At 44.0% G+C, this 22393-nt stretch overlaps 1 protein-coding gene across 1 annotated transcript in view; it reads left to right on the top strand.

The window, feature by feature from the left end:
* The window catches only part of LOC115141648 (gap junction delta-2 protein-like), a 36083-nt gene extending 15102 nt beyond the window's left edge, over positions 1 to 20981 (top strand). Inside the window, exon 2 of the mRNA XM_029680701.2 lies at positions 14420 to 20981. Within this exon, the coding sequence (XP_029536561.1) occupies positions 14420 to 15263 (844 nt within the window). The 3' untranslated portion in view covers positions 15264 to 20981. The remainder of the gene's footprint in view (positions 1 to 14419) is intronic.
* Positions 20982 to 22393: the final 1412 nt, after the last annotated feature.

A 22393-nucleotide genomic window follows, 5' to 3' on the forward strand; every position in this document is an offset into this window, starting at 1 on the left:
TCTACTTTGTCTCTATACTGACGCTTAGCTTGTTTGATTGCCCTGTGGAGGGAATAGTTACACTGTTTGTATTCGGTCATGTTTCTGGTCACCTTGCCCTGATTAAAAGCAGTGGTTCGGGCTTTCAGTTTCACGCGAATGCTGCCATCAATCCACGGTTTCTGGTTTGGGAATGTTTTAATCGTTGCTATGGGAACGACATCTTCAACGCACGTTCTTAATGAACTCGCTCACCGAATCAGCGTATTTGTCAATGTTGTTGTCTGACGCAATACGAAACATATCCCAGTCCACGTGATGGAAGCAGTCTTGGAGTGTGGAATCAGATTGGTCGGACCAGCGTTGAACAGACCTCAGCGCGGGAGCTTCTTGTTTTAGTTTCTGTCTGTAGGCAGGGATCAACAAAATGGAGTCGTGGTCAGCTTTTCCGAAAGGAGGGCGGGGCAGGGCCTTATATGCGTCGCGGAATTTAGAATAGCAGTGATCCAAGGTTTTTCCAGCCCTGGTTGCGCAATCGATATGCTGATAAAATTTAGGGAGTCTTGTTTTCAGATTAGCCTTGTTAAAATCCCCAGCTACAATGAATGCAGCCTCCGGATAAATGGATTCCAGTTTGCAAAGAGTCAAATAAAGTTCGTTCAGAGCCATCGATGTGTCTGCTTGGGGGGGAATATATACAGCTGTGATTATAATCGAAGAGAATTCCCTTGGTAGATAATGCGGTCGACATTTGATTGTGAGGAATTCTAAATCAGGTGAACAGAAGGATTTGAGTACCTGTATGTTGTTATGATCACACCACGTCACGTTAACCATGAAGCATACGCCCCCGCCCCTCTTCTTACCAGAAAGATGTTTGTTTCTGTCTGCGCGATTCGTGGAGAAACCAGCTGGCTGCACCGATTCCGATAGCATCTCTCCAGTGAGCCATATTTCCGTGAAGCAAAGAACGTTACAGTCTCTGATGTCCCTCTGGAATGCTACCCTTGCTCGGATTTCATCAACCTTGTTGTCAAGAGACTGGACATTGGCGAGAAGAATGCTAGGGAATGGTGCCCGTCTCCGGAGTCTGACCAGAAGACCGCTCCGTTTCCCCCTTTTACGAAGTCGTTTTTTCGGGTCGCCGGCTGGGATCCATTCCGTTGTCCTGGGTGAAATGCAGAACACAGGATCCGCTTCGCGAAAGTCATATTCTTGGTCGTACTGATGGTGAGTTGACGCTGCTCTTATGTTCAGTAGTTCTTCTCGACTGTATGTAATGAAACCTAAGATGACCTGGGGTACTAATATAAGAAATAACACGTAAAAAAAACAAAAAACTGCATAGTTTCCTAGGAACGCGAAGCGAGGCGGCCATCTCTGTCGGCGCCGGAAGTACAGGTTTGTAGGCCTCCTTGCTCGCACAAGCTTTTTCAGTTCTGCCCACAAATGTTCTATAGGATTGAGGTCAGGGTTTTGTGATGGCCACTCCAATACCTTGACTTTGTTGTCCTTAAGCCATTTTGCCACAACTTTGGAAGTATGCTTGGGGTTATTGTCCATTTGGAAGACCCATGTGCGACCAAGCTTTAACTTCCTGACTGATATCTTGAGATGTTGCTTCAATATATTCACATAGTCTTTCATCCTCATGAGGCCATCTATTTTGTGAAGTGTACCAGTCCCTCCGGCAGGCAAGCACCCCCACAACATGATGCTGCCACCTCTGTGGTTCAAGGTTGGGATGGTGTTCTTCGGCTTGCAATCCTCTCCCTTTTTCTTCCAAACATAACGATGGTCATTATGGCCAAACAGTTCTATTTTTGTTTCATCAGACCAGAGGACATTTCTCCAAAAAGTAAGATCTTTGTCCCCATGTGCAGTTTCAAACTGTAGTCTGTCTTTTTTATGGCGGTTTTGGAGTAGTGGTTTCTTCCTAGCTGAGCGGCCTTTCAGGTTATGTCGATATTGGACTCGTTTTACTGTGGATTTAGTTACTTTTGTACCAGTTTCCTCCAGCATCTTCACAAGGTCCTTTGCTGTTGTTCTGTGATTGATTTGTACTTTTTGTACCAAAGTACGTTCATCTCTAGGAGACAGAATGCGTCTCCTTCCTGAGCGGTATGACGGCTTGCTCCCAAGGATGAACCAATTTTTTTTCTGAGGTCTTTGCTGAATTCTTTTGATTTTTCCATGATGTCAAGCAAAGAGGCACTGAGTTTGAAGGTAGGCCTTGAAATACATCCACAGGTACACCTCCAATTGGCTCAAATTATGTCAATTAGAAGCTTCTAAAGCCATGATCATTTTCAGGAATATTCCAAGCTGTTTAAAGGCACAGTCAACTTAGTGTATGTAAACCTCTGATCCACTGGAATTGTGATACAGTGAATGATAAGTGTAAACAATTGTTGGGAAAATGACTTGTGTCATGCACAAAGTAGATGTCCTAACCGACTTGCCAAAACTATAGTTTGTTAACAAGACATTTGTGGAGTTGTTGAAAAAACGAGTTTTAATTATTCCAACCTAAGTGTATGTAAACTTCCGACTTCAACTGTAGCTGTGCAGCGATGCTCCCCATCCAACCTGACAGAGCTTGAGAGGATCTGCAGAGAGGAACGGGAGAAACTCCCCAAATACAGGTGTGCCAGGCTTGTAGAGTCATACCCAAGAAGACTTGAGGCTGTAATCGCTGCCAAAGGTGCTTCAACAATGTACTGAGTAAAGGGTCTGAATACTTATGTAAATGTGATATTTCAGATTCAGAGTTTATATAAATTTGCAAAAAAGTTTAAAAAAATAAAAAGTTTTTGCTTTGTCATTCTGATGTATTGTGTGTAGAAACTATTTAATCCGTTTTAGAATAAGGCTGTAACATAACAAAATGTGGAAATATTTGTACTGTATATATGTACTGTATATATATTTACAAAAAATATATATGGGGGATTGGAAATGATGCAGACAATTACTTTGATGGAAGCTACAATCTATCTGCAATATTAAAGCTGATTGTGTTCGTAGCTTATGCCTTCCCATATCATAAGCCCACCACCACAATGGGGCACTCTGTTCACAATGTCTGCCATCTGCCCGGTGCAGTTGAAACCGGGATTCATCTGTGAAGAGCCAACTTCTTCAGCGTGCCAGTAGCCGTCAAAGTTGAGCATTGGCCCACCAAAGTCGGTTACGACAATGAGCATGCAGATGAGTTTCCCTGAGACTGTTTCTGACAGTTTGTGTGGAAATTCTTTGGTTGTGCAAACCCACAGTTTCATCCGCTGTCCGGGTGGCTGGCCTCAGACGATCCTGTAGGCGAAGAACCCGGATGTGGAAGTCCTGGGCTAGGTTACACCTAGTCTGCGGTTGTGAGGCCAGTTGGATGTTCTACCAAAATCTCTAAAACAGCATTGGAGGTGGCTTATGGTAGAGAAATTAACATTAAATTCAATGGCATCAGCTCTGGTGGACATTCCTGCAGTCTTGAGACATCTGTATTATTGTGTTGTGTGACAAAACTTCACATTTTAGAGTGGTCTATTATTATCCCCAGAACAAGGTGTAATAATCATGCTGTTTAATTAGCTTCTTAATATGCCACACCTGTCAGGTGGAGAAATGCTCACTAACAATGACTTAAACAAATGTGTGCACAAAATTTGAGAGAACAAAGCTTTTTGTACGTATGGAAACGTTTTGGGATCTTTTATTTCAGCTCATGAAACTTGGGACCAACACTTTACATGTTGCGTTTATATTTTTGTTCAGTATAAAATCCACCCCCCCAAAAAACGTTGGGGCACCAACCTTTTAATGTTGGTTGGTTTTGGTTTCGCGGGACACCTGTTGCTGACCCCTGCCCTACAGCCAATAAATGTGTCTATCAACATGCACCACAGCGTATAAAAATGTGTACAAACGCATTTCGATGCAAATATTTTCTCATTTCCCTTATTCTCCACTGGATGTTTCTTTCTGGATTTTTCCAGTTTTCTGTTCTCATTCCATATCTCTCTTTTCACCCTTTCCTCCCACAACCCATTCCTCCTCTCTCACCGATTCTTATTTTCTATCCATTATTCCAATTACTCATCCTTCCAATCCTTTAACGCTAAGCTCCCTGTCATCACTGTTAAAGTCATACAGATAAACCCTTGTCTTATGTGTATGGGTGTATGGATGAGTGTTTGGATAAACCATGTCACTTTGAAAAAGCCGGAAGATATCCTATACACAGCTGTTACATTCAGAGACTTCTGAGTGATTTTCTCTCAATGGGGTTCTATCTGACTGGATTAATCCAGGTGTGACGGCTCCACTCGACTATTTACTGTACCCCAAACAGCTGGGTAAACAATCAACAGATGATTAGGAATCCTAAGAGAGAGGGGGGTTAGAGAAAAAGAGTGGAGGAGAGGTCAGTGACTCTGGCTGTTGAAGGGCTGTTAATGAGGGTTCAGTCCATGAGTCAGCGCTTATGACTTCCAGGGGTTATAAATGACCGTAAGGCTGACCTTAAATGACCGTAAGACTCACAGGGAGAGAATAGAATAGACACAGTGTCCCAGACCACTCTTAGGCCACTCTTAATTATTATCTTATTAACGCATGTCAACAACTCACAGTCATGGAGCCATAGATTCAGAGAGAGACATACCATGGTTTGTCAGAGATTAAGTAAAGGCCTCATTGTTTAGGCCTCACACTAGTGTTGGGCTCTCCACAACATTACAGTGAGTTTTCTTTATCTTACTTAGCAAGAAGCATATGAAAGGTTGTATCCGTTTGTTAGGAGCATTTTCCCTTTGTTCTAAGCATCCATGAGTGTCTGTGGGTATTGATGTGCACCTGGTGCAGATCATATCTTTCCCATACATCTCTGACACATTGTCTTATACCGCCTCTCAATGTTTATCTATTTTAATAAGGTCTCTCTCTCTCTCTCTCTCTCTCTCTCTCTCTCTCTCTCTTGTTCCCTGAACAGATAGAACTAGAAGGCTTTGAGAGGGAGGGCGGAACTGAGACGCAATCTGCATCTTATCATTCTGCTGCAATGTTTGGGCTATAGGCATGATGAGGGCATGGGGAGATATGGCATTTGTGTGTGTGTGTGTGTGTTTGTCCACTGTGTCCAACGTTGTCCCTCAGGGCTGACAGCAGCAGCTGCTGTGTGTGGTTGAGTCAAAGTTATAGAAGCTGATGAGAGAGCCAGACAGCTCACACACACACACACACAAATACATACTTATTCACGCACACAAACACCAGTGAAACACCTTACACAGACCAATAAAGGACCACGCTCCCTCCAACACAGATAGACAAACATAAACAGACACTTGTGAAACAGATCCTCATTTGACTCACAAGTTCGCCCCCAACACACACACACACACACACACACACACACACACACACACACAGTCATACATCCAGATGGCCGGCCAAACATACAAACACAAGCGTAAGCAAATTGCAGTGCGGATGCTATATTTACTCTTACACTCTCAGGCAAATGTTTACACTGCCAAAACGGAGTAAGCCACACACTGTTAGCAGCCAAATATGAATAACCACATGCTAAATGTGACAATGACTTCACACTCCACCTAACACGTTATCAAATTCACTTATCTTCCCATGAACTATTCAGCTTCACCATGCTGCAGAGAGAGACTGGCAAGAATATACTGAATTGATTTCCACTCTTTCCAAGTAAATTGTGTTACAAACATTTGGGACATGTATTACACACACACACACACACACACACACACACACACACACACACACACACACACACACACACACACACACACACACACACACACACACACACACACACACACACACACAGGGAGAGAGCAGTGGTTCATGTGTCTGATCTCCTTAGGCCTCAGATGGGAGCATCACACCTTTTGTCATCACACCTTTTGTGTGTGTTTGTGTGCGTGATTAAGTGTGTGCGTGTGTGACTGAGCTGTCTGGCTCACTCACACAGGCCTGACAACTGCTGCTGTCAGCCCTGAGGGACAACGTTGGACACAGTGGACAAACACACACACACACTAATGCTATATCTCCCCATGCCCTCATCATGCCTATAGCCCAAACATTGCAGCAGAATGATAAGATGCAGGTTGTGTCTCAGTTCCGCCCTCCCTCTCAAGGCCTTCTAGTTCTATCTGTTCAGGGAACGAGAGAGAGCGAGAGAGAGGGAGAGAGAGAGGAGGTGGAGAGATAGGAGACATACAGAGAGAGAGAGAGAGAGAGAGGAGGTGGAGAGAGAGAAGGAGACATACAGAGAGAGAGAGAGAGAGAGAAGGTGGAGAGAGACCAATGCCATATATGCCCTCATCATGCCTATAGCCCAAACATTGCAGCAGAATGATAAGATGCAGGTTGTCTCAGTTCCGCCCTCCCTCTCAAGGCCTTCTAGTTCTATCTGTTCAGTGAACGAGAGAGAGATAGAGAGAGAGAGAGAGAGAGAGAGAGAGAGAGAGAGAGAGAGAGAGAGAGAGAGACCTTATTCAAATAGATAAACATTGAGAGGCGGTATAAGACAATGTGTCAGAGATGTATGGGAAAGATATGATCTGCACCAGGTGCAACCCAATACCCACAGACACTTCACCCATCTTACTCTCACAGATAGAGCGAGAGCGCTGGTGCCTTTGTACAATCAGTGGATCTCATTATGAGTCTATGGAAGCTTAGAACAAAGGGAAAAGGCTCTTAACAAACTGATACAACCTTTCATATGCTTCTTGCTAAGTAAGGTAATGAAACTCACTGTTCTGTTGTGGAGAGCCCAACACTAGTGTGAGGCCAAAACCATGGTATGTCTCTCTCTGAATCTATGGCTCCATGACTGTGAGTTGTTGACATGCGTTAATAAGATAATAATTAAGAGTGGCCTAAGAGTGGTCTGGGACACTGTGTCTATTCTATTCTCTCCCTGTGAGTCTTACGGTCATTTAAGATCAGTCTTACGGTCATTTATAACCCCTGGAAGTCATAAGCGCTGACTCATGGACTGAACCCTCATTAACAGCCCTTCAACAGCCAGAGTCACTGACCTCTCCTCCACTCCTTTTCTCTTTCCCTCTCTCTCCCCCCACCTATAAACAGGTAAACACACAAGCATTAAAATGTACAACCTTCACCCAAAATGTAGACGTTCATCACACTGAAATGCACAACTAGCAATGTGTTATTTTTACATTGATTCACTAACTGTACACATCAATCTTGATGTGACATGTCTCGTGAATCATAATGTCTGGGGTCCTTGCTTACTTCTCTGTACTGTACATGTTTAGAATATATGAATAATACTTCTCTGTACTGTATATGTTTAGAATATATGAATAATACTTCTCTGCACTGTACATGTTTAGAATATATGAATAATACTTCTCTGTACTGTATATGTTTAGAATATATGAATAATACTTCTCTGTACTGTACATGTTTAGAATATATGAATAATACTTCTCTGTACTGTATATGTTTAGAATATATGAATAATACTTCTCTGTACTGTATATGTTTAGAATATATGAATAATACTTCTCTGTACTGTACATGTTTAGAATATATGAATAATACTTCTCTGTACTGTATATGTTTAGAATATATGAATAATACTTCTCTGTACTGTACATGTTTAGAATAGATTTAGGAGCGATAGAGGAGTGTGTGCTAACCATGTGTGGCTGGGAGTCAGTGGAGAATGCTTCCGGCATGTGTGACTGAGAGTGATTTGGGTTTTGGCGTTGGCATGGGCCACACTGGATTGTCCAAAACAGCAGATTAAATGCGGATTATAGCCGTGCTCCCACCCCGATCGCTGACTGTTGCTCTCTTCCCAGCTCACACCTCATGACCTTCCCAAACCCAGCACTCTCCTCTGATGGCTGTGTTGCCATGACGATACCAGCCCTATAGCACACCTATACTGTTACCAGTTGATTACTGTGGAGTGGAGGTCTCTGGGACTCTGTAAAGGACTGCCGTGAGACTGTGAGTGTACTTGGAGCTACTCGTGTGGTAAATATGGATTAATCACGGCTGTGCTGTGTATAATTAAATCATCAGTACAAAATGCAGCTCCAGTCACTCTAGTGCCCTTGTGTGTGTCCATCGAGAAAGGACACCACTGTGCCATGACCCCAGTCTGTCTCTCAGTACTGATCAGCTGCACAGGGATAGCGTGTTTGTTTTCAGGCCAGTAGTAGGACCTAATGAGAAGTAGATAGTGGGTACTGTCTCGCGTCAGAGGTCTACAAATGAGATTTACATCCGTACGGCATAGACTGTAGACCTACAGACACACAAAAAACACAGACACGGATCATTACCTTCTACCCATCTACACACACATACAATATTGGCTCTATATCTGTCACACCAAACCACACAAAAACCCACACCCAGTGACACACACACACACACACACACACACTTAGCACTGAGCACTGAGCAGTGTGTACTGGCTCTGCCACGGAGGGTGTGTTCCGGTCTTGAGGGCTATCCTGGACCTCCTCCATCTCTGTCACATTCCAGTCGGTGACAGAAGGAGCAGAGGGGAGCCGCTCCCCTGCCATCAGAGTGCCATCCTCACTCACACACACGCAAACACACACAAGCCAACAGATACGCAAAGACACACCCAAGTAAACAGATACGCAAAGACACTCACACACACAGCTGTTGCCCGAGCATTAGAAAGCTGATTGTGTCTGTAATGTCTGACATTCCTGTGTTCTTCCCGTGCTCTCTAAGGTGGGTGGATTTGTAATGGACAGCCCAGTAATAATTATATCAGACTATTTGCATCATGTATTTTGTGTGTATGCTTGACTGGGTATGTGGCTGTGTATTAATATAAGTGTGTCTGTGCTGATGGTGATGTTTTATATACGGTACGTATAGATATTATATACATTTATATACGTATTTATAGAGTACGACCCTGCCTCACACAGGAAGCAGCGCAGGTCCTAATCCAGGCACTTGTCATCTCCCGTCTGGATTACTGCAACTCGCTGTTGGCTGGGCTCCCTGCCTGTGCCATTAAACCCCTACAACTCATCCAGAACGCCGCAGCCCGTCTGGTGTTCAACCTTCCCAAGTTCTCTCACGTCACCCCGCTCCTCCGCTCTCTCCACTGGCTTCCAGTTGAAGCTCGCATCCGCTACAAGACCATGGTGCTTGCCTACGGAGCTGTGAGGGGAACGGCACCTCAGTACCTCCAGGCTCTGATCAGGCCCTACACCCAAACAAGGGCACTGCGTTCATCCACCTCTGGCCTGCTCGCCTCCCTACCACTGAGGAAGTACAGTTCCTGCGCAGCCCAGTCAAAACTGTTCGCTGCTCTGGCCCCCCAATGGTGGAACAAACTCCCTCACGACGCCAGGACAGCGGAGTCAATCACCACCTTCCGGAGACACCTGAAACCCCACCTCTTTCAGGAATACCTAGGATAGGATAAAGTAATCCTTCTCACCCCCCTTAAAATATTTAGATGCACTATTGTAAAGTGGCTGTTCCACTGGATGTCTTAAGGTGAACGCACCAATTTGTAAGTCGCTCTGGATAAGAGCGTCTGCTAAATGACTTAAATGTAAATGTAATGTAAATGTAAGCATGTGTGTACGATTTCATACACTGCATGTATGGACGTGTGTGTGTGTGTGTGTGTGTGTGTGTGTGTGTGTGTGTGTGTGTGTGTGTGTGGGGGGATGTGTGTGTGGGGATGTGTGTGTGTGTGTGGGGGGACGTGTGGGGACGTGTGAGCAGCTGAGGAAATAGGCTACATTCTCTGGGGAGAGTCAATACAGTATTGGCTAGACGGACAAGATTCTGACCTCACCTGAAGCAAGACGTACTGTAGCTGTGGGCTAGGTGCCAAATGGCCTGCTGTCAAGTCAACCAGGTCCTATTGATGCTCAACCCTGTTAGCCTGACACAAGACAGACATGAGGAAGCCAGGGAAATACTTTATAGAGAGAGTTAACGGGATGAGACCAGGTAAAGCAGCAGCAGAAGCCAGGGAAAGAGGGAGCCCTTTAAGAGGATTACACAGCAGTGTCACATGGGGAACGCTTAAATCATAGGGCAAACAAGCCAGCTTTGACTCTTCACAGCTTCTTTTGTATGGATCGCTTTTTCAGCCATCACCTACTGAAAAGGACTTGAATACTTTCTAATAACATGACCTAGCCAATTTATTTATTTAACCTTTATTTAACGAGGCAAGTCAGTTAAGAACAAGTTCTTATTTACAATGACGGCCTACCCCGGCCAAACCCAGACGACGCTGGGCCAATTGTGCGCCGCCCTATGGGACTCTCAATCACAGCCGGATGTGATACAGCCTGGATTCAAACCAGGGCCTGTAGTGACGCCTCTTGCACTGAGATGCAGTGCCTTAGACCGCTGCGCCACTCGGGAGCCTATGCATTGGACAAGACAGATGGAACACATACACTTCTCTAGTGTCTTTTTATATTAGTATATATCGGTCGTGTTCGTGGTTATCAGTAAGATTCCATCACAAATCAACCATGTCTGCACCATTCTACACAACAGGTTGTGAGAGATGTTCTCTCCTGGGTGTGGAATGATTGTTTTCTGGCTCCATCCACAGATGACAGAAGACAGTTCCAGTTTGATTTGGTAGCATTGTTGTTGCTGGTGTTTAGTTTCTCTCAGCTTGCTGGGTAGTTAAGTTGCCTTTCTTCACTTTAGCTGGTCCTCGGCTCGAATCAGAGCTCATGAGCACCTCTCGTTTTTTCTTCCCATCGGCTGTTGCCATGGTAACTGGCAGAGGAAGTTGGGTGCGAGGCGAGAGAGGAGGGGAGGGAGGGGGTTTGTGGGTAAAGGCACCAGGGAGCCCCCCCCCCCCCCCCCTTCCTCTCGTACCCACTTTCCTCAATCAACATATTATCTCCAGGGGTTACTTAAAGAAACACGGTTGAATCGGTAAGTCACACTTAGGGAAGAGCGACATTCATGACCGTACGGTACAACAGGGGCTGTTCTTCCTCCATAACAACGTACAGTGGCATCACTTCAAATGGCATCTCTGTATTTCTTTTTTAGCAGGCAAACAATGCAAGCTGCTCAGTGGTTTGTGCGCGGACGGTTGTGACAACGCTTCACTCCGAAAAATAATGTGTAATTCCACATGTTGGTGCACACTGTTAGTTACTGATCACTGCAGATACAAATAAACCTCCCTGGCCTTTGTCCTCAAATTTGAGAGAGAAACCGTGATCAAATTAAAAGAAGCAGTTTGGGTTCTGGGCATAATGTTTTGATGTAATCACTGGGGATCGGATGAAAACACAGACAGGGTGTTCATTTAACGACAAACAAATGCAGGCTGTTGAGGGGGAGGACCGGGGGACTACTCAGATCGTTTTGGACGTTTTTGCAAGATTCACAAAGGAGATTTCCTTTTAATGTTAAACAGGGTCTGCCGACAATGGTAGCAAAAATGGTTCCCAAAAAAAAGAGAATAGTCTCTATTTGGAGCTGATTCTGTTGTAGTGCCAGGCAGAGGTGGGGAGGGAAAGAGAGGGGGGTTAGGAGGGAGGGAGGGAGATGGTAGGAGCAGGAGCACAGAAAGACAGGGAGAAAAGACAGAAAGAGAAATAGTGAGGGGAAAAGAGGAGAAGAAGCAGGTGGTGGTTATGGGCATAGATAATCTAAAGCTAGTCGATGGCATTAAACAAACTACTAGGCCTAATGCAAGAATCCTCCATTGGCCCTGGTGCAGATTAAGGTTGTGGGGTTGCCTGTGGAAGCCATTATATAATTCATTCTCCCTGATGAGATTTTGTTCTCTCATGGCATTTTTTTTATTCAAGGAAATCTCTAGCTCCTGCATTTTTTGTGTGACTTTTAATCTCTGTCTGTAACTAATTTGACAGTAACTTGATGTTTTTCCTCTGTACCTAAGACTTTTTCACATCCTGTGACTGATACAGTGCGCTAGCTGGCACAATGCTCTAGAACTGCTACAGTGAATACTCAGCCCTAAACTGGCGACAACTGGAAAAGCATTTCATTTTTTCTCTACTGCATTTCCATCCGGCACGATTGGGAGCATGTCTTCTTTAAATAGTAATAATCATTTATTTCCAGTCATATTTTTTTTTTTTACATCTGCAGTCAATTCAATTCAATTCAATTCAATTCAATTCAAGGGCTTTATTGGCATGGGAAACATGTGTTAACATTGCCAAAGCAAGTGAGGTAGACAACATACAAAGTGAATATATAAGGTGAAAAACAACAAAAATGAACAGTAAACATTACACATACAGAAGTTTCAAAACACTGTTTTGAAACTTCTGTATGTGTAATGTTTACTGTTCATTTTTGTTGTTTTTCACCTTATATATTCACTTTGTATGTTGTCTACCTCACTTGCTTTGGCAATGTTAACACATATATATATATATATATATATATATATATATATATGACATTTGTAATGTCTTTACTGTTTTGAAACTTCTGTATGTGTAATGTTTACTGTTCATTTTTTTTTTTTATGTAATCACTGGGGATCGGATGAAAACACAGACAGGGTGTTCATTTATATATATATACAATGTACAAATAGTTAAAGGACACAAGATAAAATAAATAAGCATAAATATGGGTTGTATTTACAATGGTGTTTGTTCTTCACTGGTTGCCCTTTTCTCGTGGCAACAGGTCACAAATCTTGCTGCTGTGATGGCACACTGTGGAATTTCACCCAGTAGATATGGGAGTTTTTCAAAATTGGATTTGTTTTCGAATTCTTTGTGGATCTGTGTGATCTGGGGGAAATATGTATCTCTAATATGGTCATACATTGGGCAGGAGGTTAGGAAGTGCAGCTCAGTTTCCACCTCATTTTGTGGGCAGTGAGCACATAGCCTGTCTTCTCTTGAGAGCCATGTCTGCCTACGGCGGCCTTTCTCAATAGCAAGGCTATGCTCACTGAGTCTGTACATAGTCAAAGCTTTCCTTAATTTTGGGTCAGTCACAGTGGTCAGGTATTCTGCCGCTGTGTACTCTCTGTGTAGGGCCAAATAGCATTCTAGTTTGCTCTGTTTTTTTGTTAATTCTTTCCAATGTGTTAAGTAATTATCTTTTTGTTTTCTCATGATTTGGTTGGGTCTAATTGTGCTGTTGTCCTGGGGCTCTGTAGGGTGTGTTTGTGTTTGTGAACAGAGCCCCAGGACCAGCTTGCTTAGGGGACTCTTCTCCAGGTTCATCATAAAATTAATTACAGCAAGATCCACTTTAGCAGGGACTGGGATGAGGGTTACGTGTTAAATGAGCCTGACGCTAAAATTAGACCATGAAGCAGAGAGATGTGTCATGTCCCTGTTTTAAATGACTGTTGAGCTGGAGATAAAATGACTGGAAGTAGCACGGAAAAAAATATTCACGTAATAATTGTTATTTCTCTAATATACGTACAGTGCATTCGGAAAGTATGCAGACACCTTGACTTTTCCACATTTTGTTACGTTACAGCCTCATTGTAAAATACCCCATAATGACAAAGCAAAAACCTAGACATGAACGGTAAAAGTAGATTTTTTTAAATGATTCACTTGGCTAAAAGCAATACTTTTGGATACTGTATTTGAAGTTGGTTTAACAGTATTTCATACATGCTGTGCTTACTTCCTGTACACAAAATGTGAATGATGGTGGGAGAACAAAGTGCAGTGTTCTGGAAAGTCTGGTTTGATGTGCTTTAGGATATGGGTTGAACTTGAATAGGAAGAGTGAAGTAGAGGTTATTGACAACTATAAGCATTCGTAAAGTATTCAGACCCCTTGACTTTTTCCACGTTTTGTTACTTTACAGCCTTATTCTAAAATTGATTAAATAATTGTTGTTCTACATTAATCTACCTGTTTTTTCTTTGTCTTTATGGAGTAGATTGTGTAGATTGATGAGGACGAAAAAAACCCAGATTTAATCCAATTTAGAATAAGGCTGTAACGTAACAAAATGTGGAAAGAGTAAACAGGGCTGAATACTTTCTGAATGCTCTGTAGATATTGTGCTCAGCAGATGAATGTGCTCCAGATGAATCCCTTGTTCTACCTCATCTAAAGGAACAGTGACATCCTTACCTATCACTCACTACTCATAATTCCCACAACTCCACATCTCTTATCCAAGTTCTCTCTCTCTCTTGCTCCTGCTGTGCCCAAAGCTACTTCAGTCTCTTTAATCCAATATGTTTTATTGGTCTTCTACTATCCTTTCTCTCTTCACCACTCCTTCCAGTTGTTAACTGTAACACTGTATGTATTTTCTACTCTCTCTCTCTCTCTCTCTCTCTCTCTCTCTCTCTCTCTCTCTCGCTCTCTGTCTCTCTGTGTCTCTGTGTGTGCCTCTTTCATACAGGATTCTTCTGACCGTGGTGGTGATCTTTCGGATCCTGATCGTGGCCATCGTTGGCGAGACGGTGTACGAGGACGAGCAGACCATGTTCATCTGTAACACCCTGCAGCCGGGCTGCAACCAGGCCTGCTACGACAAGGCCTTCCCCATCTCCCACATCCGCTACTGGGTCTTCCAGATCATTCTGGTGTGTACGCCCAGCCTGTGCTTCATCACCTACTCTGTGCACCAGTCGGCCAAGCAGCGTGACAGACGCTACTCCTTCCTCTACCCGCTGTTGGAGCGTTCGGATTACGGGCAAAGCGGCACCAGGAAGCTTCGTAACATCAACGGCATCCTGGTGCACCACGGCGACGGTGGCGGGAAGGACGAGCATGACTGCATGGAGGTCAAGGAGATCCCCAATGTGCCGCGGGGGCTCATGCATGGCAAGAAGTCCAAGCAGCGCCAGCAGGAGGGCATCTCGCGCTTCTACATTATCCAGGTGGTGTTCCGTAACGCACTGGAGATCGGCTTTCTGGTGGGACAGTACTTCCTATACGGCTTCAGCGTGCCGGGCATCTTCGAGTGCGACCGCTACCCCTGCGTGAAGGAGGTGGAGTGCTACGTGTCGCGGCCCACCGAGAAGACGGTCTTCCTGGTCTTCATGTTCGCCGTGAGCGGCATCTGCGTGCTGCTCAACCTGGCAGAGCTCAACCACCTGGGCTGGAAGAAGATCAAGGCAGCCATCCGGGGCGTGCAGGCCCGCCGCAAGTCCATCTGCGAGATCCGCAAGAAGGACATGACCCACATGTCGCAGCCCCCCAACATGGGCAGGACCCAGTCCAGCGAATCCGCCTACGTCTGATGGAGACAGGGCTATACGCTGGGTAAGTGAGGGGGCAGGGTAGGGAACGAGTGGGGCGACCACTCCATTCCACTCTCTCTTTTTAGAGTTTTAATGGAAAGAGGAGGAGGGGGACGTGGAAAAAAAGCTGCCAAGGAATATTTGCTGTATTTTTTTATTTATTATGAGACCAGATGCACCTGTTCTTGTTCACCTTGTCATGTGATTTTGTTTTATTGGGACGTTCCCAAAGTGCTGTACGGAAGTCTTCAAGGAGATGCTTCTGGCTGTTGTAGGGTTTCCGGGCCAGAGGCGGTGGGGTGGAGAAGGGGACCGAAGGGTAGGCTATGTCATGATGCTGTTCTGGCTTATGTCATCCATGATGAAGAGAGTAGGAGGGGTCGTGAGGAGGGGTCGTTAACTGAGAAGGAGCGGAAGAGCTGTCGCAACGATGATCCGACTCTCCACAAGCAGCACACACGGTGTCGACTCTCTAGCCCCTCTTTGCTGGTGTGGAGAGAGAATGATGTTCCTCTCAAGCTGGTCTGCAGAGATGACGATGACGGAGAGAGCCAGTGTTCGGGAGTCCTGGAGCTGGTGCCAGAAGAAACTGCTGTTTACATTTTGTCTCCTGGCAAACAGTTACTAACACAAACACCATGAAGGAATATTGAAAACATTTTCCCTCTACTTCTCCAATGCTGGCACCTGCACCGTTGAGACTGAGGGTGGATGACAGTAATGTCTTCTCCTCTTTCTCCTTGGTGTAAACTTTAGAGATAAACCCAAGGAGGTCACGCATAAACGACACCTCCACAGTCACAAACCGTTCCCCCCCCCACCAACATCTCTCCAGCATTCCAATGTGTTGCGTGTGTTTGTGACTGACTGAAATAAAGATAGAAATAAAAGGAGAGCGAGAAATAGGGAATAAGAGAGAGTAAAAGAGGAACCTTCTCCTTGCAATCTCTATGGTGAAGGACCAGATCATTGTATTACTAATTTATATGTTTATGATATAATTATTATGAGTTGATTTATTCTCTTTGTGACAAAGTTGGTACCGTCCTTTGGATTTACTTCTTGTTTGAAAGTTCCTGCATAGTATTTCCTCTTTTAGATGAGAGAGTATGTCAAAATAGATGTATTTGTCTTTATGGAGGGAGGGGAGGCCAAAAAAACATGGTTGGGTTTTATGAGGGTACTTTGTTTTTGTTCATTTCAAAGCATTTTGCCTCCGATCGATGGAACTGAATTTCTGTCTGAGAGGAGGATTGCATGAGGTATTTGAAAAAAGGCATGTACACAAGCAGTGCTTCTGAAAGGAACTAAGTGTTGTCATGAATGGTACTCCTGACAGAGAACATGTTCATCTACTGGTTTGTGCTGCATCTCTCTCATCTGTGGTGATCAGCAGGCATGCCTTTAAGAGACTGAGGAAAGTACCAAGGACAATAAGCGCTGCACCATGATCCTTGAAGACAGACGGGAGAGAGAAAGGAACTCTCGTTGGGAAAAGCTCTGTAGCACCAGCAATAAAAGCCCAACACACTCGCTCAACGCCACTGAACACAGGGTTCAGCTTTTCTACAATAGTGGTACGCTCTAAAAGGGATCCCACATTTACAGCACAATGACCTTTGACCCTGCAGTGAGGCTAGACACGGGAGGTGGAGGGGGGGGGGTCCTTGTGGATATATTGAGGGAGTGGTTTGTACACTGAGCAGTAGTAGTGTCCATGGCGATGAAATAATAAGAAGGCCAAACATGACCAGTGAGGTGCTTCACCATACTGTACACTGTGCCTGTGTGTGTGTGCTTGCATGCGTGTGTGCTCCTTGGTTTATGTCCCATCCAGAGACAGAATCCCCATCAGCATGGTTCTGCTCGAATGGAAATGCTTTGGCCGGAACATTCTCCTTGTGTTCTACCCCGCGATCATATGGGAACCCTGTAATGGGGGTCACCCCAAGCACTGCCAAGGGACACACAGCCTGGAGTGTGTAATCTCTGAAACACTCTGTAGGGAGCAGGAGAGAGAAAAGGGAGAGGGGGGAGTTGCTGGTAGACATTGACATCAACACTACGTGTTCTTTTGGCACTTGCGTCTGGTACACTGTAAAACAGAGTAGACAGCCCAGGTTGGAGATGTTTGGGTTTACAGTGACACCGACTGGGCCCGGGCCAAACTAACTCCAGCCGAGAGGGGAGGACAGGGAGGAACAGTCCCAGCATGCATTTCACACCACTCAAAATGTATATGATGCAAGCCAAGCAGAGAAAACAGACATGGGAGGGGAAATATGGATGCCACTACCAGTGGAATATTGAAAAACAGAAAGCCTTTAGTTGCACATTTGTTTGAAAATAACAGGAAATGAACAATGTCCTAAACAGAACGACAGAAAGCCATGACATCGCTCAGACAGAGCCAAGGCCTCTAAAAACAAAGGCCTTGCCTTTGTCTAGTCTAGTCATTCAATTAGTCATTCAATTACAGAGGATTTACAACCAAGTTTATGGAGAATGGTTCAGAACTGTCCCCATGTAAGATGGCTGACAAATTGTTCCCGTCTAGAGCTTTGGGGCTCTATGAAATCAGCCTCTAGTGTTGTATCTCTATGTATGAGTGCAGCTATCCATGCTCCTCCTCTCTATCCTCACTGAGCACACTACTGACATGGTGGTATAGTCTTATTGAGGTGTGACTGGTGAAGTGGCCAAAGAAGACTCTTTATTCATTCAGGCTCGTCTGTGATTCACCCTCTGATACCAGTCGGTAATCTCTAGTATAGAATTAGTCCCCTTCTTCAGAGCTCGTTGAATGTCCGTGGGATTGGATGTGGCGGAGCCTTGTTCTCAGAAGACCGCTGAGAGGATGTAATAATAGGAGGTTAAGGTCAGGCTTTCTTTAAATGATCCTGGGCCCTTGTCTTTAAGAAATGGCTTGGTAAGGTTGGTCTGAAGTATAGTATGGATATACAGGACTCTCCCCACTGCTCTCCTGTCTGGTCTCATTGAGGGGTATATAACAGGGTTGGGATGAGGACACTTCCCAAAGTGAACACTTCACAGGGTTCTAGTGGTCCAATGGTCTCTCCAGTCTATATGTGAAAATTATGCAATTTTCTTTTCTTGATTTTTTTCCTTTTTTTTTCCTGACTTGTGGATTCATTTTATTGTCTGTTGCTGTTTTTTTGTACAGTGATGTAATTGAAAGAGAAATCGTTTTTTTTCCTATGTAAAGAACAAAACATTTGAAATGTGCAAACTGGGGTGGTGTGTTGATATGTAATGCACTAGTATTGTATCCCTCCCTTGCCAAAGTGATATGCAAATGACATGGGCTTTCAAATGTATTCTTTTTTAAGGCATGTACAATGGCTAGAATAAGCATGTTTCTACCTGTTTTTTAAACTCTCTTAAAAAAAAGAAGAGTTTTTTTTAGTCGTTGTCCAAGCTTTTGAGATAAAACGTATATTAAGTCTTGATGTCAGGAATCTCTAATTTCCAACTCTTTTACAAGTCAGTACCAACTCAATTAGTCCTTTCTAAACGGAGTAGCGTAGGGTTCAGCCCTGCTGTTTTTTACCACCATTTTGAGATACTTTGAATTACCTGCTATAAAATATTTAGAATAACAACACTTGAGATGTGAATGCTCTGAATTATACTTTTGTGTACTGTAAGACAAATGTTTCAGGGTAAATAAACACTACATTGACAAAATAGAGGAAACAACATTCCAGAGTAATGTAAATGAATTACGATGGAATGAATTAGCTCTGATGAATGAATCAGTGAAGCCCTACGACACAGTAACATTATGGGGACTGTGTAGCCCTCTGCTTCAGGTCAACACATTGAGGGCTACTGCACATCATACAAACAGTCTCAGGAATGATGCACGTCTAAATGAGTAGCAATCTTTTAAAACGAGGTTTTTATTCATATTTCTACAATTAATTCAACAAAACTTTTCTAAACGTTATCAGACAACACCTGCATCCTTTCTTAAAACAGGAAACGGCATATAGCCCAAACGGGCACATAAAACATTGTCAATCAGTACACACATTAGTATTGTTGCATAACTTCTTGTATCCAAGCCTCAACCAGCCCTCTAGCCTGAAACATTGGTGCTAACCTACCCTCACCCTGTGATGCATTGAATCAGTGACGTAATTTACCAGGCAAGTTCAGATAACTATTTCCTAGGAGATGGAAGCAAGGACAGACAACTCTTCCAATTGGCAGGAACGGACACCATCTGTGGTGGCAGAGAGCAAACCCTGGAGGTTGTGACACTATTAAATACCTGCTGTACTGTCACTCTAGCGCACTACTACCACCAGCGCCACCTGTCCTAACCTCACATGTAGGGCTGCATCAAACCAGTGGCATGGGGGGTGTGGAGAGGTAACAGAACCAGGTTAACGTCATCAGGTCTGGCACCGCCCACTCTGGAGACAAAGGGACCCGTCCAAACATTTTAACGAGACCGGCTGTGTTGAAGGTTTTATAAACAAGGGCTTTATAGTTTCAGCACAGAGAGTGTGTCTTGGTCTCCTTCATCCCCCTTCACCGTAGAAACATAACATACCGCTATCCCAATATTTATCTCCCTAAGAGGACGTGGTGTCTGTTGCTCAAGGACTTAATCAAACCTTTATCCTTGTGCCAATGGGTGATACGCGGTGCCGTCAACTTCACTAGCCTGAAAGACGAACACGTCGGAACTCTAGCTCAGGAATATCTACACAAGGCAACAGGGAACATGACGCCCCCCCCACGAATGATGATACTTGCTTACATTCCTTTAGCATCCCACTCTCCACTCTGAGAGTCGGAGCCATGATGAAGCCAACTCTGTATTGTTATGTGAAGGACATGACACCCACTGAGTCCGAGGCTTCGACGTGCTATAAGTGCACTCGATGCATGGTGCTGATGTAGTCGACAAAACAGCCACATCGAGCTGGATTAGGCATATTTATTTAGTTTATGGGGGCAATTTCCAACCCTTTAATCTCAATAGTGATGAGGTCATTTCATTCAACCCGAGAGCTACTAGATCTAGTGAGGACGGGGCTAAGGCTGTGAGGTTTTTCAGAAGGGAAGCTTTAGTGTGGGGAAAACGCCTACTAGTTCGTATAGCCGACGTGTACCGCAGCAGTCCCCTCACCTGACACAGTGGCCCTTTGTGTCATAAAGTAGCATAGTTAGCGAGCTAGAGTCAAACGATTTTTTAAAAAGCTATTGATTCTTGATCAACAACACCGCTGCACTGTAAAATGAACTTAGGCTTCCTTACAGGAGTGGTTGTTACGGTTACGGCATAAAAAATCATATCAAGAACGCGTTCGGGTACGAGAGTGGGTCGAGGACGAGGTAATGTCTATATTTGGCTCGGTTGCAACCACAGGGTACTAAAATGACTGAACGTCAGGTATGTGTGTTCTTAAAGGAGCAGAAAGGGAAACATATTAGCTGTAGAAGAACATCTAATTGTTTCATCATAGCTCTGTATATCTCCAACATCTGCATGGATGTAAAAAATATATAATATGCCAAGAAATAAAATAAAAACCACTTGTTTGTGATTTTGAATGGAAAATCTGTTGTTTTGACTGCAGATTTCATTTTATATCCAACTGACCTTATTTGAAGGCTTCTTGACCATTGTTTCTGACTTGTGTACTGTATGTGAAGACTGAATAAAACCTTGAATGTTACACACGCTGAGCTTGACCTTATGGTGATTGATAGTGTGCAGCCCTATCTGAAGGGATGTTGGTGTCAACATGTCAAAACAATGTTCTGCGTGTGTTGGTGTGTATGAGAGACAGAGAGAGAGAGAGATGGGATACTGAGATGTCAGAATGTCAAAACAATGTTCTGCGTGTGTTGGTGTGTATGAGAGACAGAGAGAGAGAGAGAGATGGGATACTGAGATGTCAGAATGTCCAGGTGAATGGAATCGAAAAAACTAAAGCATAATATTATCACATGACACATCAACATGTGCTGCTGGCGAAATGGTAAAGCTGACCAAAAACAATAACAATTCCAAATCGTTGCTCGCACTAATGGCATCCGTGATAATAGCGAGGGAAAGGGAGGAGAGAATGCTGTGTGTGTTTGCGGGGCAAGGTTATTATAGGGAACTAAAACAAAAACGAATCATAGCAAACTAAATTCATTTCAATAATTAACAAACACGTTTGGAAAAACTAAAACTATACTGAAACTATTATCTTTGACTCCAAAACAAACTTAAAATCAATAAAAAGCACATGAATTATGTTCAGTTTGAGTGTTTTTCCCTAAACTTTCAATCTAGGTTTTCAATTGGGTTTTCAAACTACTGAATCTAATTTGTGCATCACTATCATTAGATATCACCAAAGATTATGGAGGAATTGAGATGAAGCAGAAAGGCAGTTTCCCATTGAAAAGAAAAGGGTCACGGTTCAGGTCTGTGTAAGTGGGCGTTACCCCTCTCCCATGAGCATGCTTTCTCGGGTAGCCTAGCGACTAGCAGGCAGAGACGACTGCTTCAGGCACTTTGACAACTATGTTGTTTTTCCTCCTAATCTATTTATTGGAAAAATGTCAGTTTGGGCTCAGAATGCTCAATAAAGTCTCATGCGCCAAATACAACAAAATGCTTACTTACGAGCCCCTAACCGACAGTGCAGTTTCAAAAAATATGGATAAGATTAAGAGATAAAAGTAACAAGTAATTAAAGAGGAGCAGTAAAAAATAACAATATATACATGAGGGTACCGGTACAGAGTCAATGTGCAGGGGCACCGGTTAGTTGAGGTAGTATGTACATGTAGATGCCTGTTATAGAGGTCCTGGATGGCAGGAAGCTTGGCCCCTGGATGGCAGGAAGCTTGGCCCCAGTGATGTACTGGGCCTTTCGCACTACCCTCTGTAATGCCTTGCAGTCGGAGGCCGAGCAGTTGCCATACCAGGCAGTGATGCAACCAGTCAGGATGCTCTCAATGGTGCAGCTGTAGAACCTTTTGAGGATCCATGCCAAATCTTTTCAGTCTCCGGAGGGGGAATAGGTTCAGTCGGGCCCTTTTCACGACTGTGTTGGTGTGTTTGGACCATGTTAGTTTGTTGGTGATGTGGACAC

Source organism: Oncorhynchus nerka, linkage group LG14 (assembly GCF_034236695.1).
Source record: "Oncorhynchus nerka isolate Pitt River linkage group LG14, Oner_Uvic_2.0, whole genome shotgun sequence".
Lineage (NCBI taxonomy): Eukaryota > Metazoa > Chordata > Actinopteri > Salmoniformes > Salmonidae > Oncorhynchus > Oncorhynchus nerka.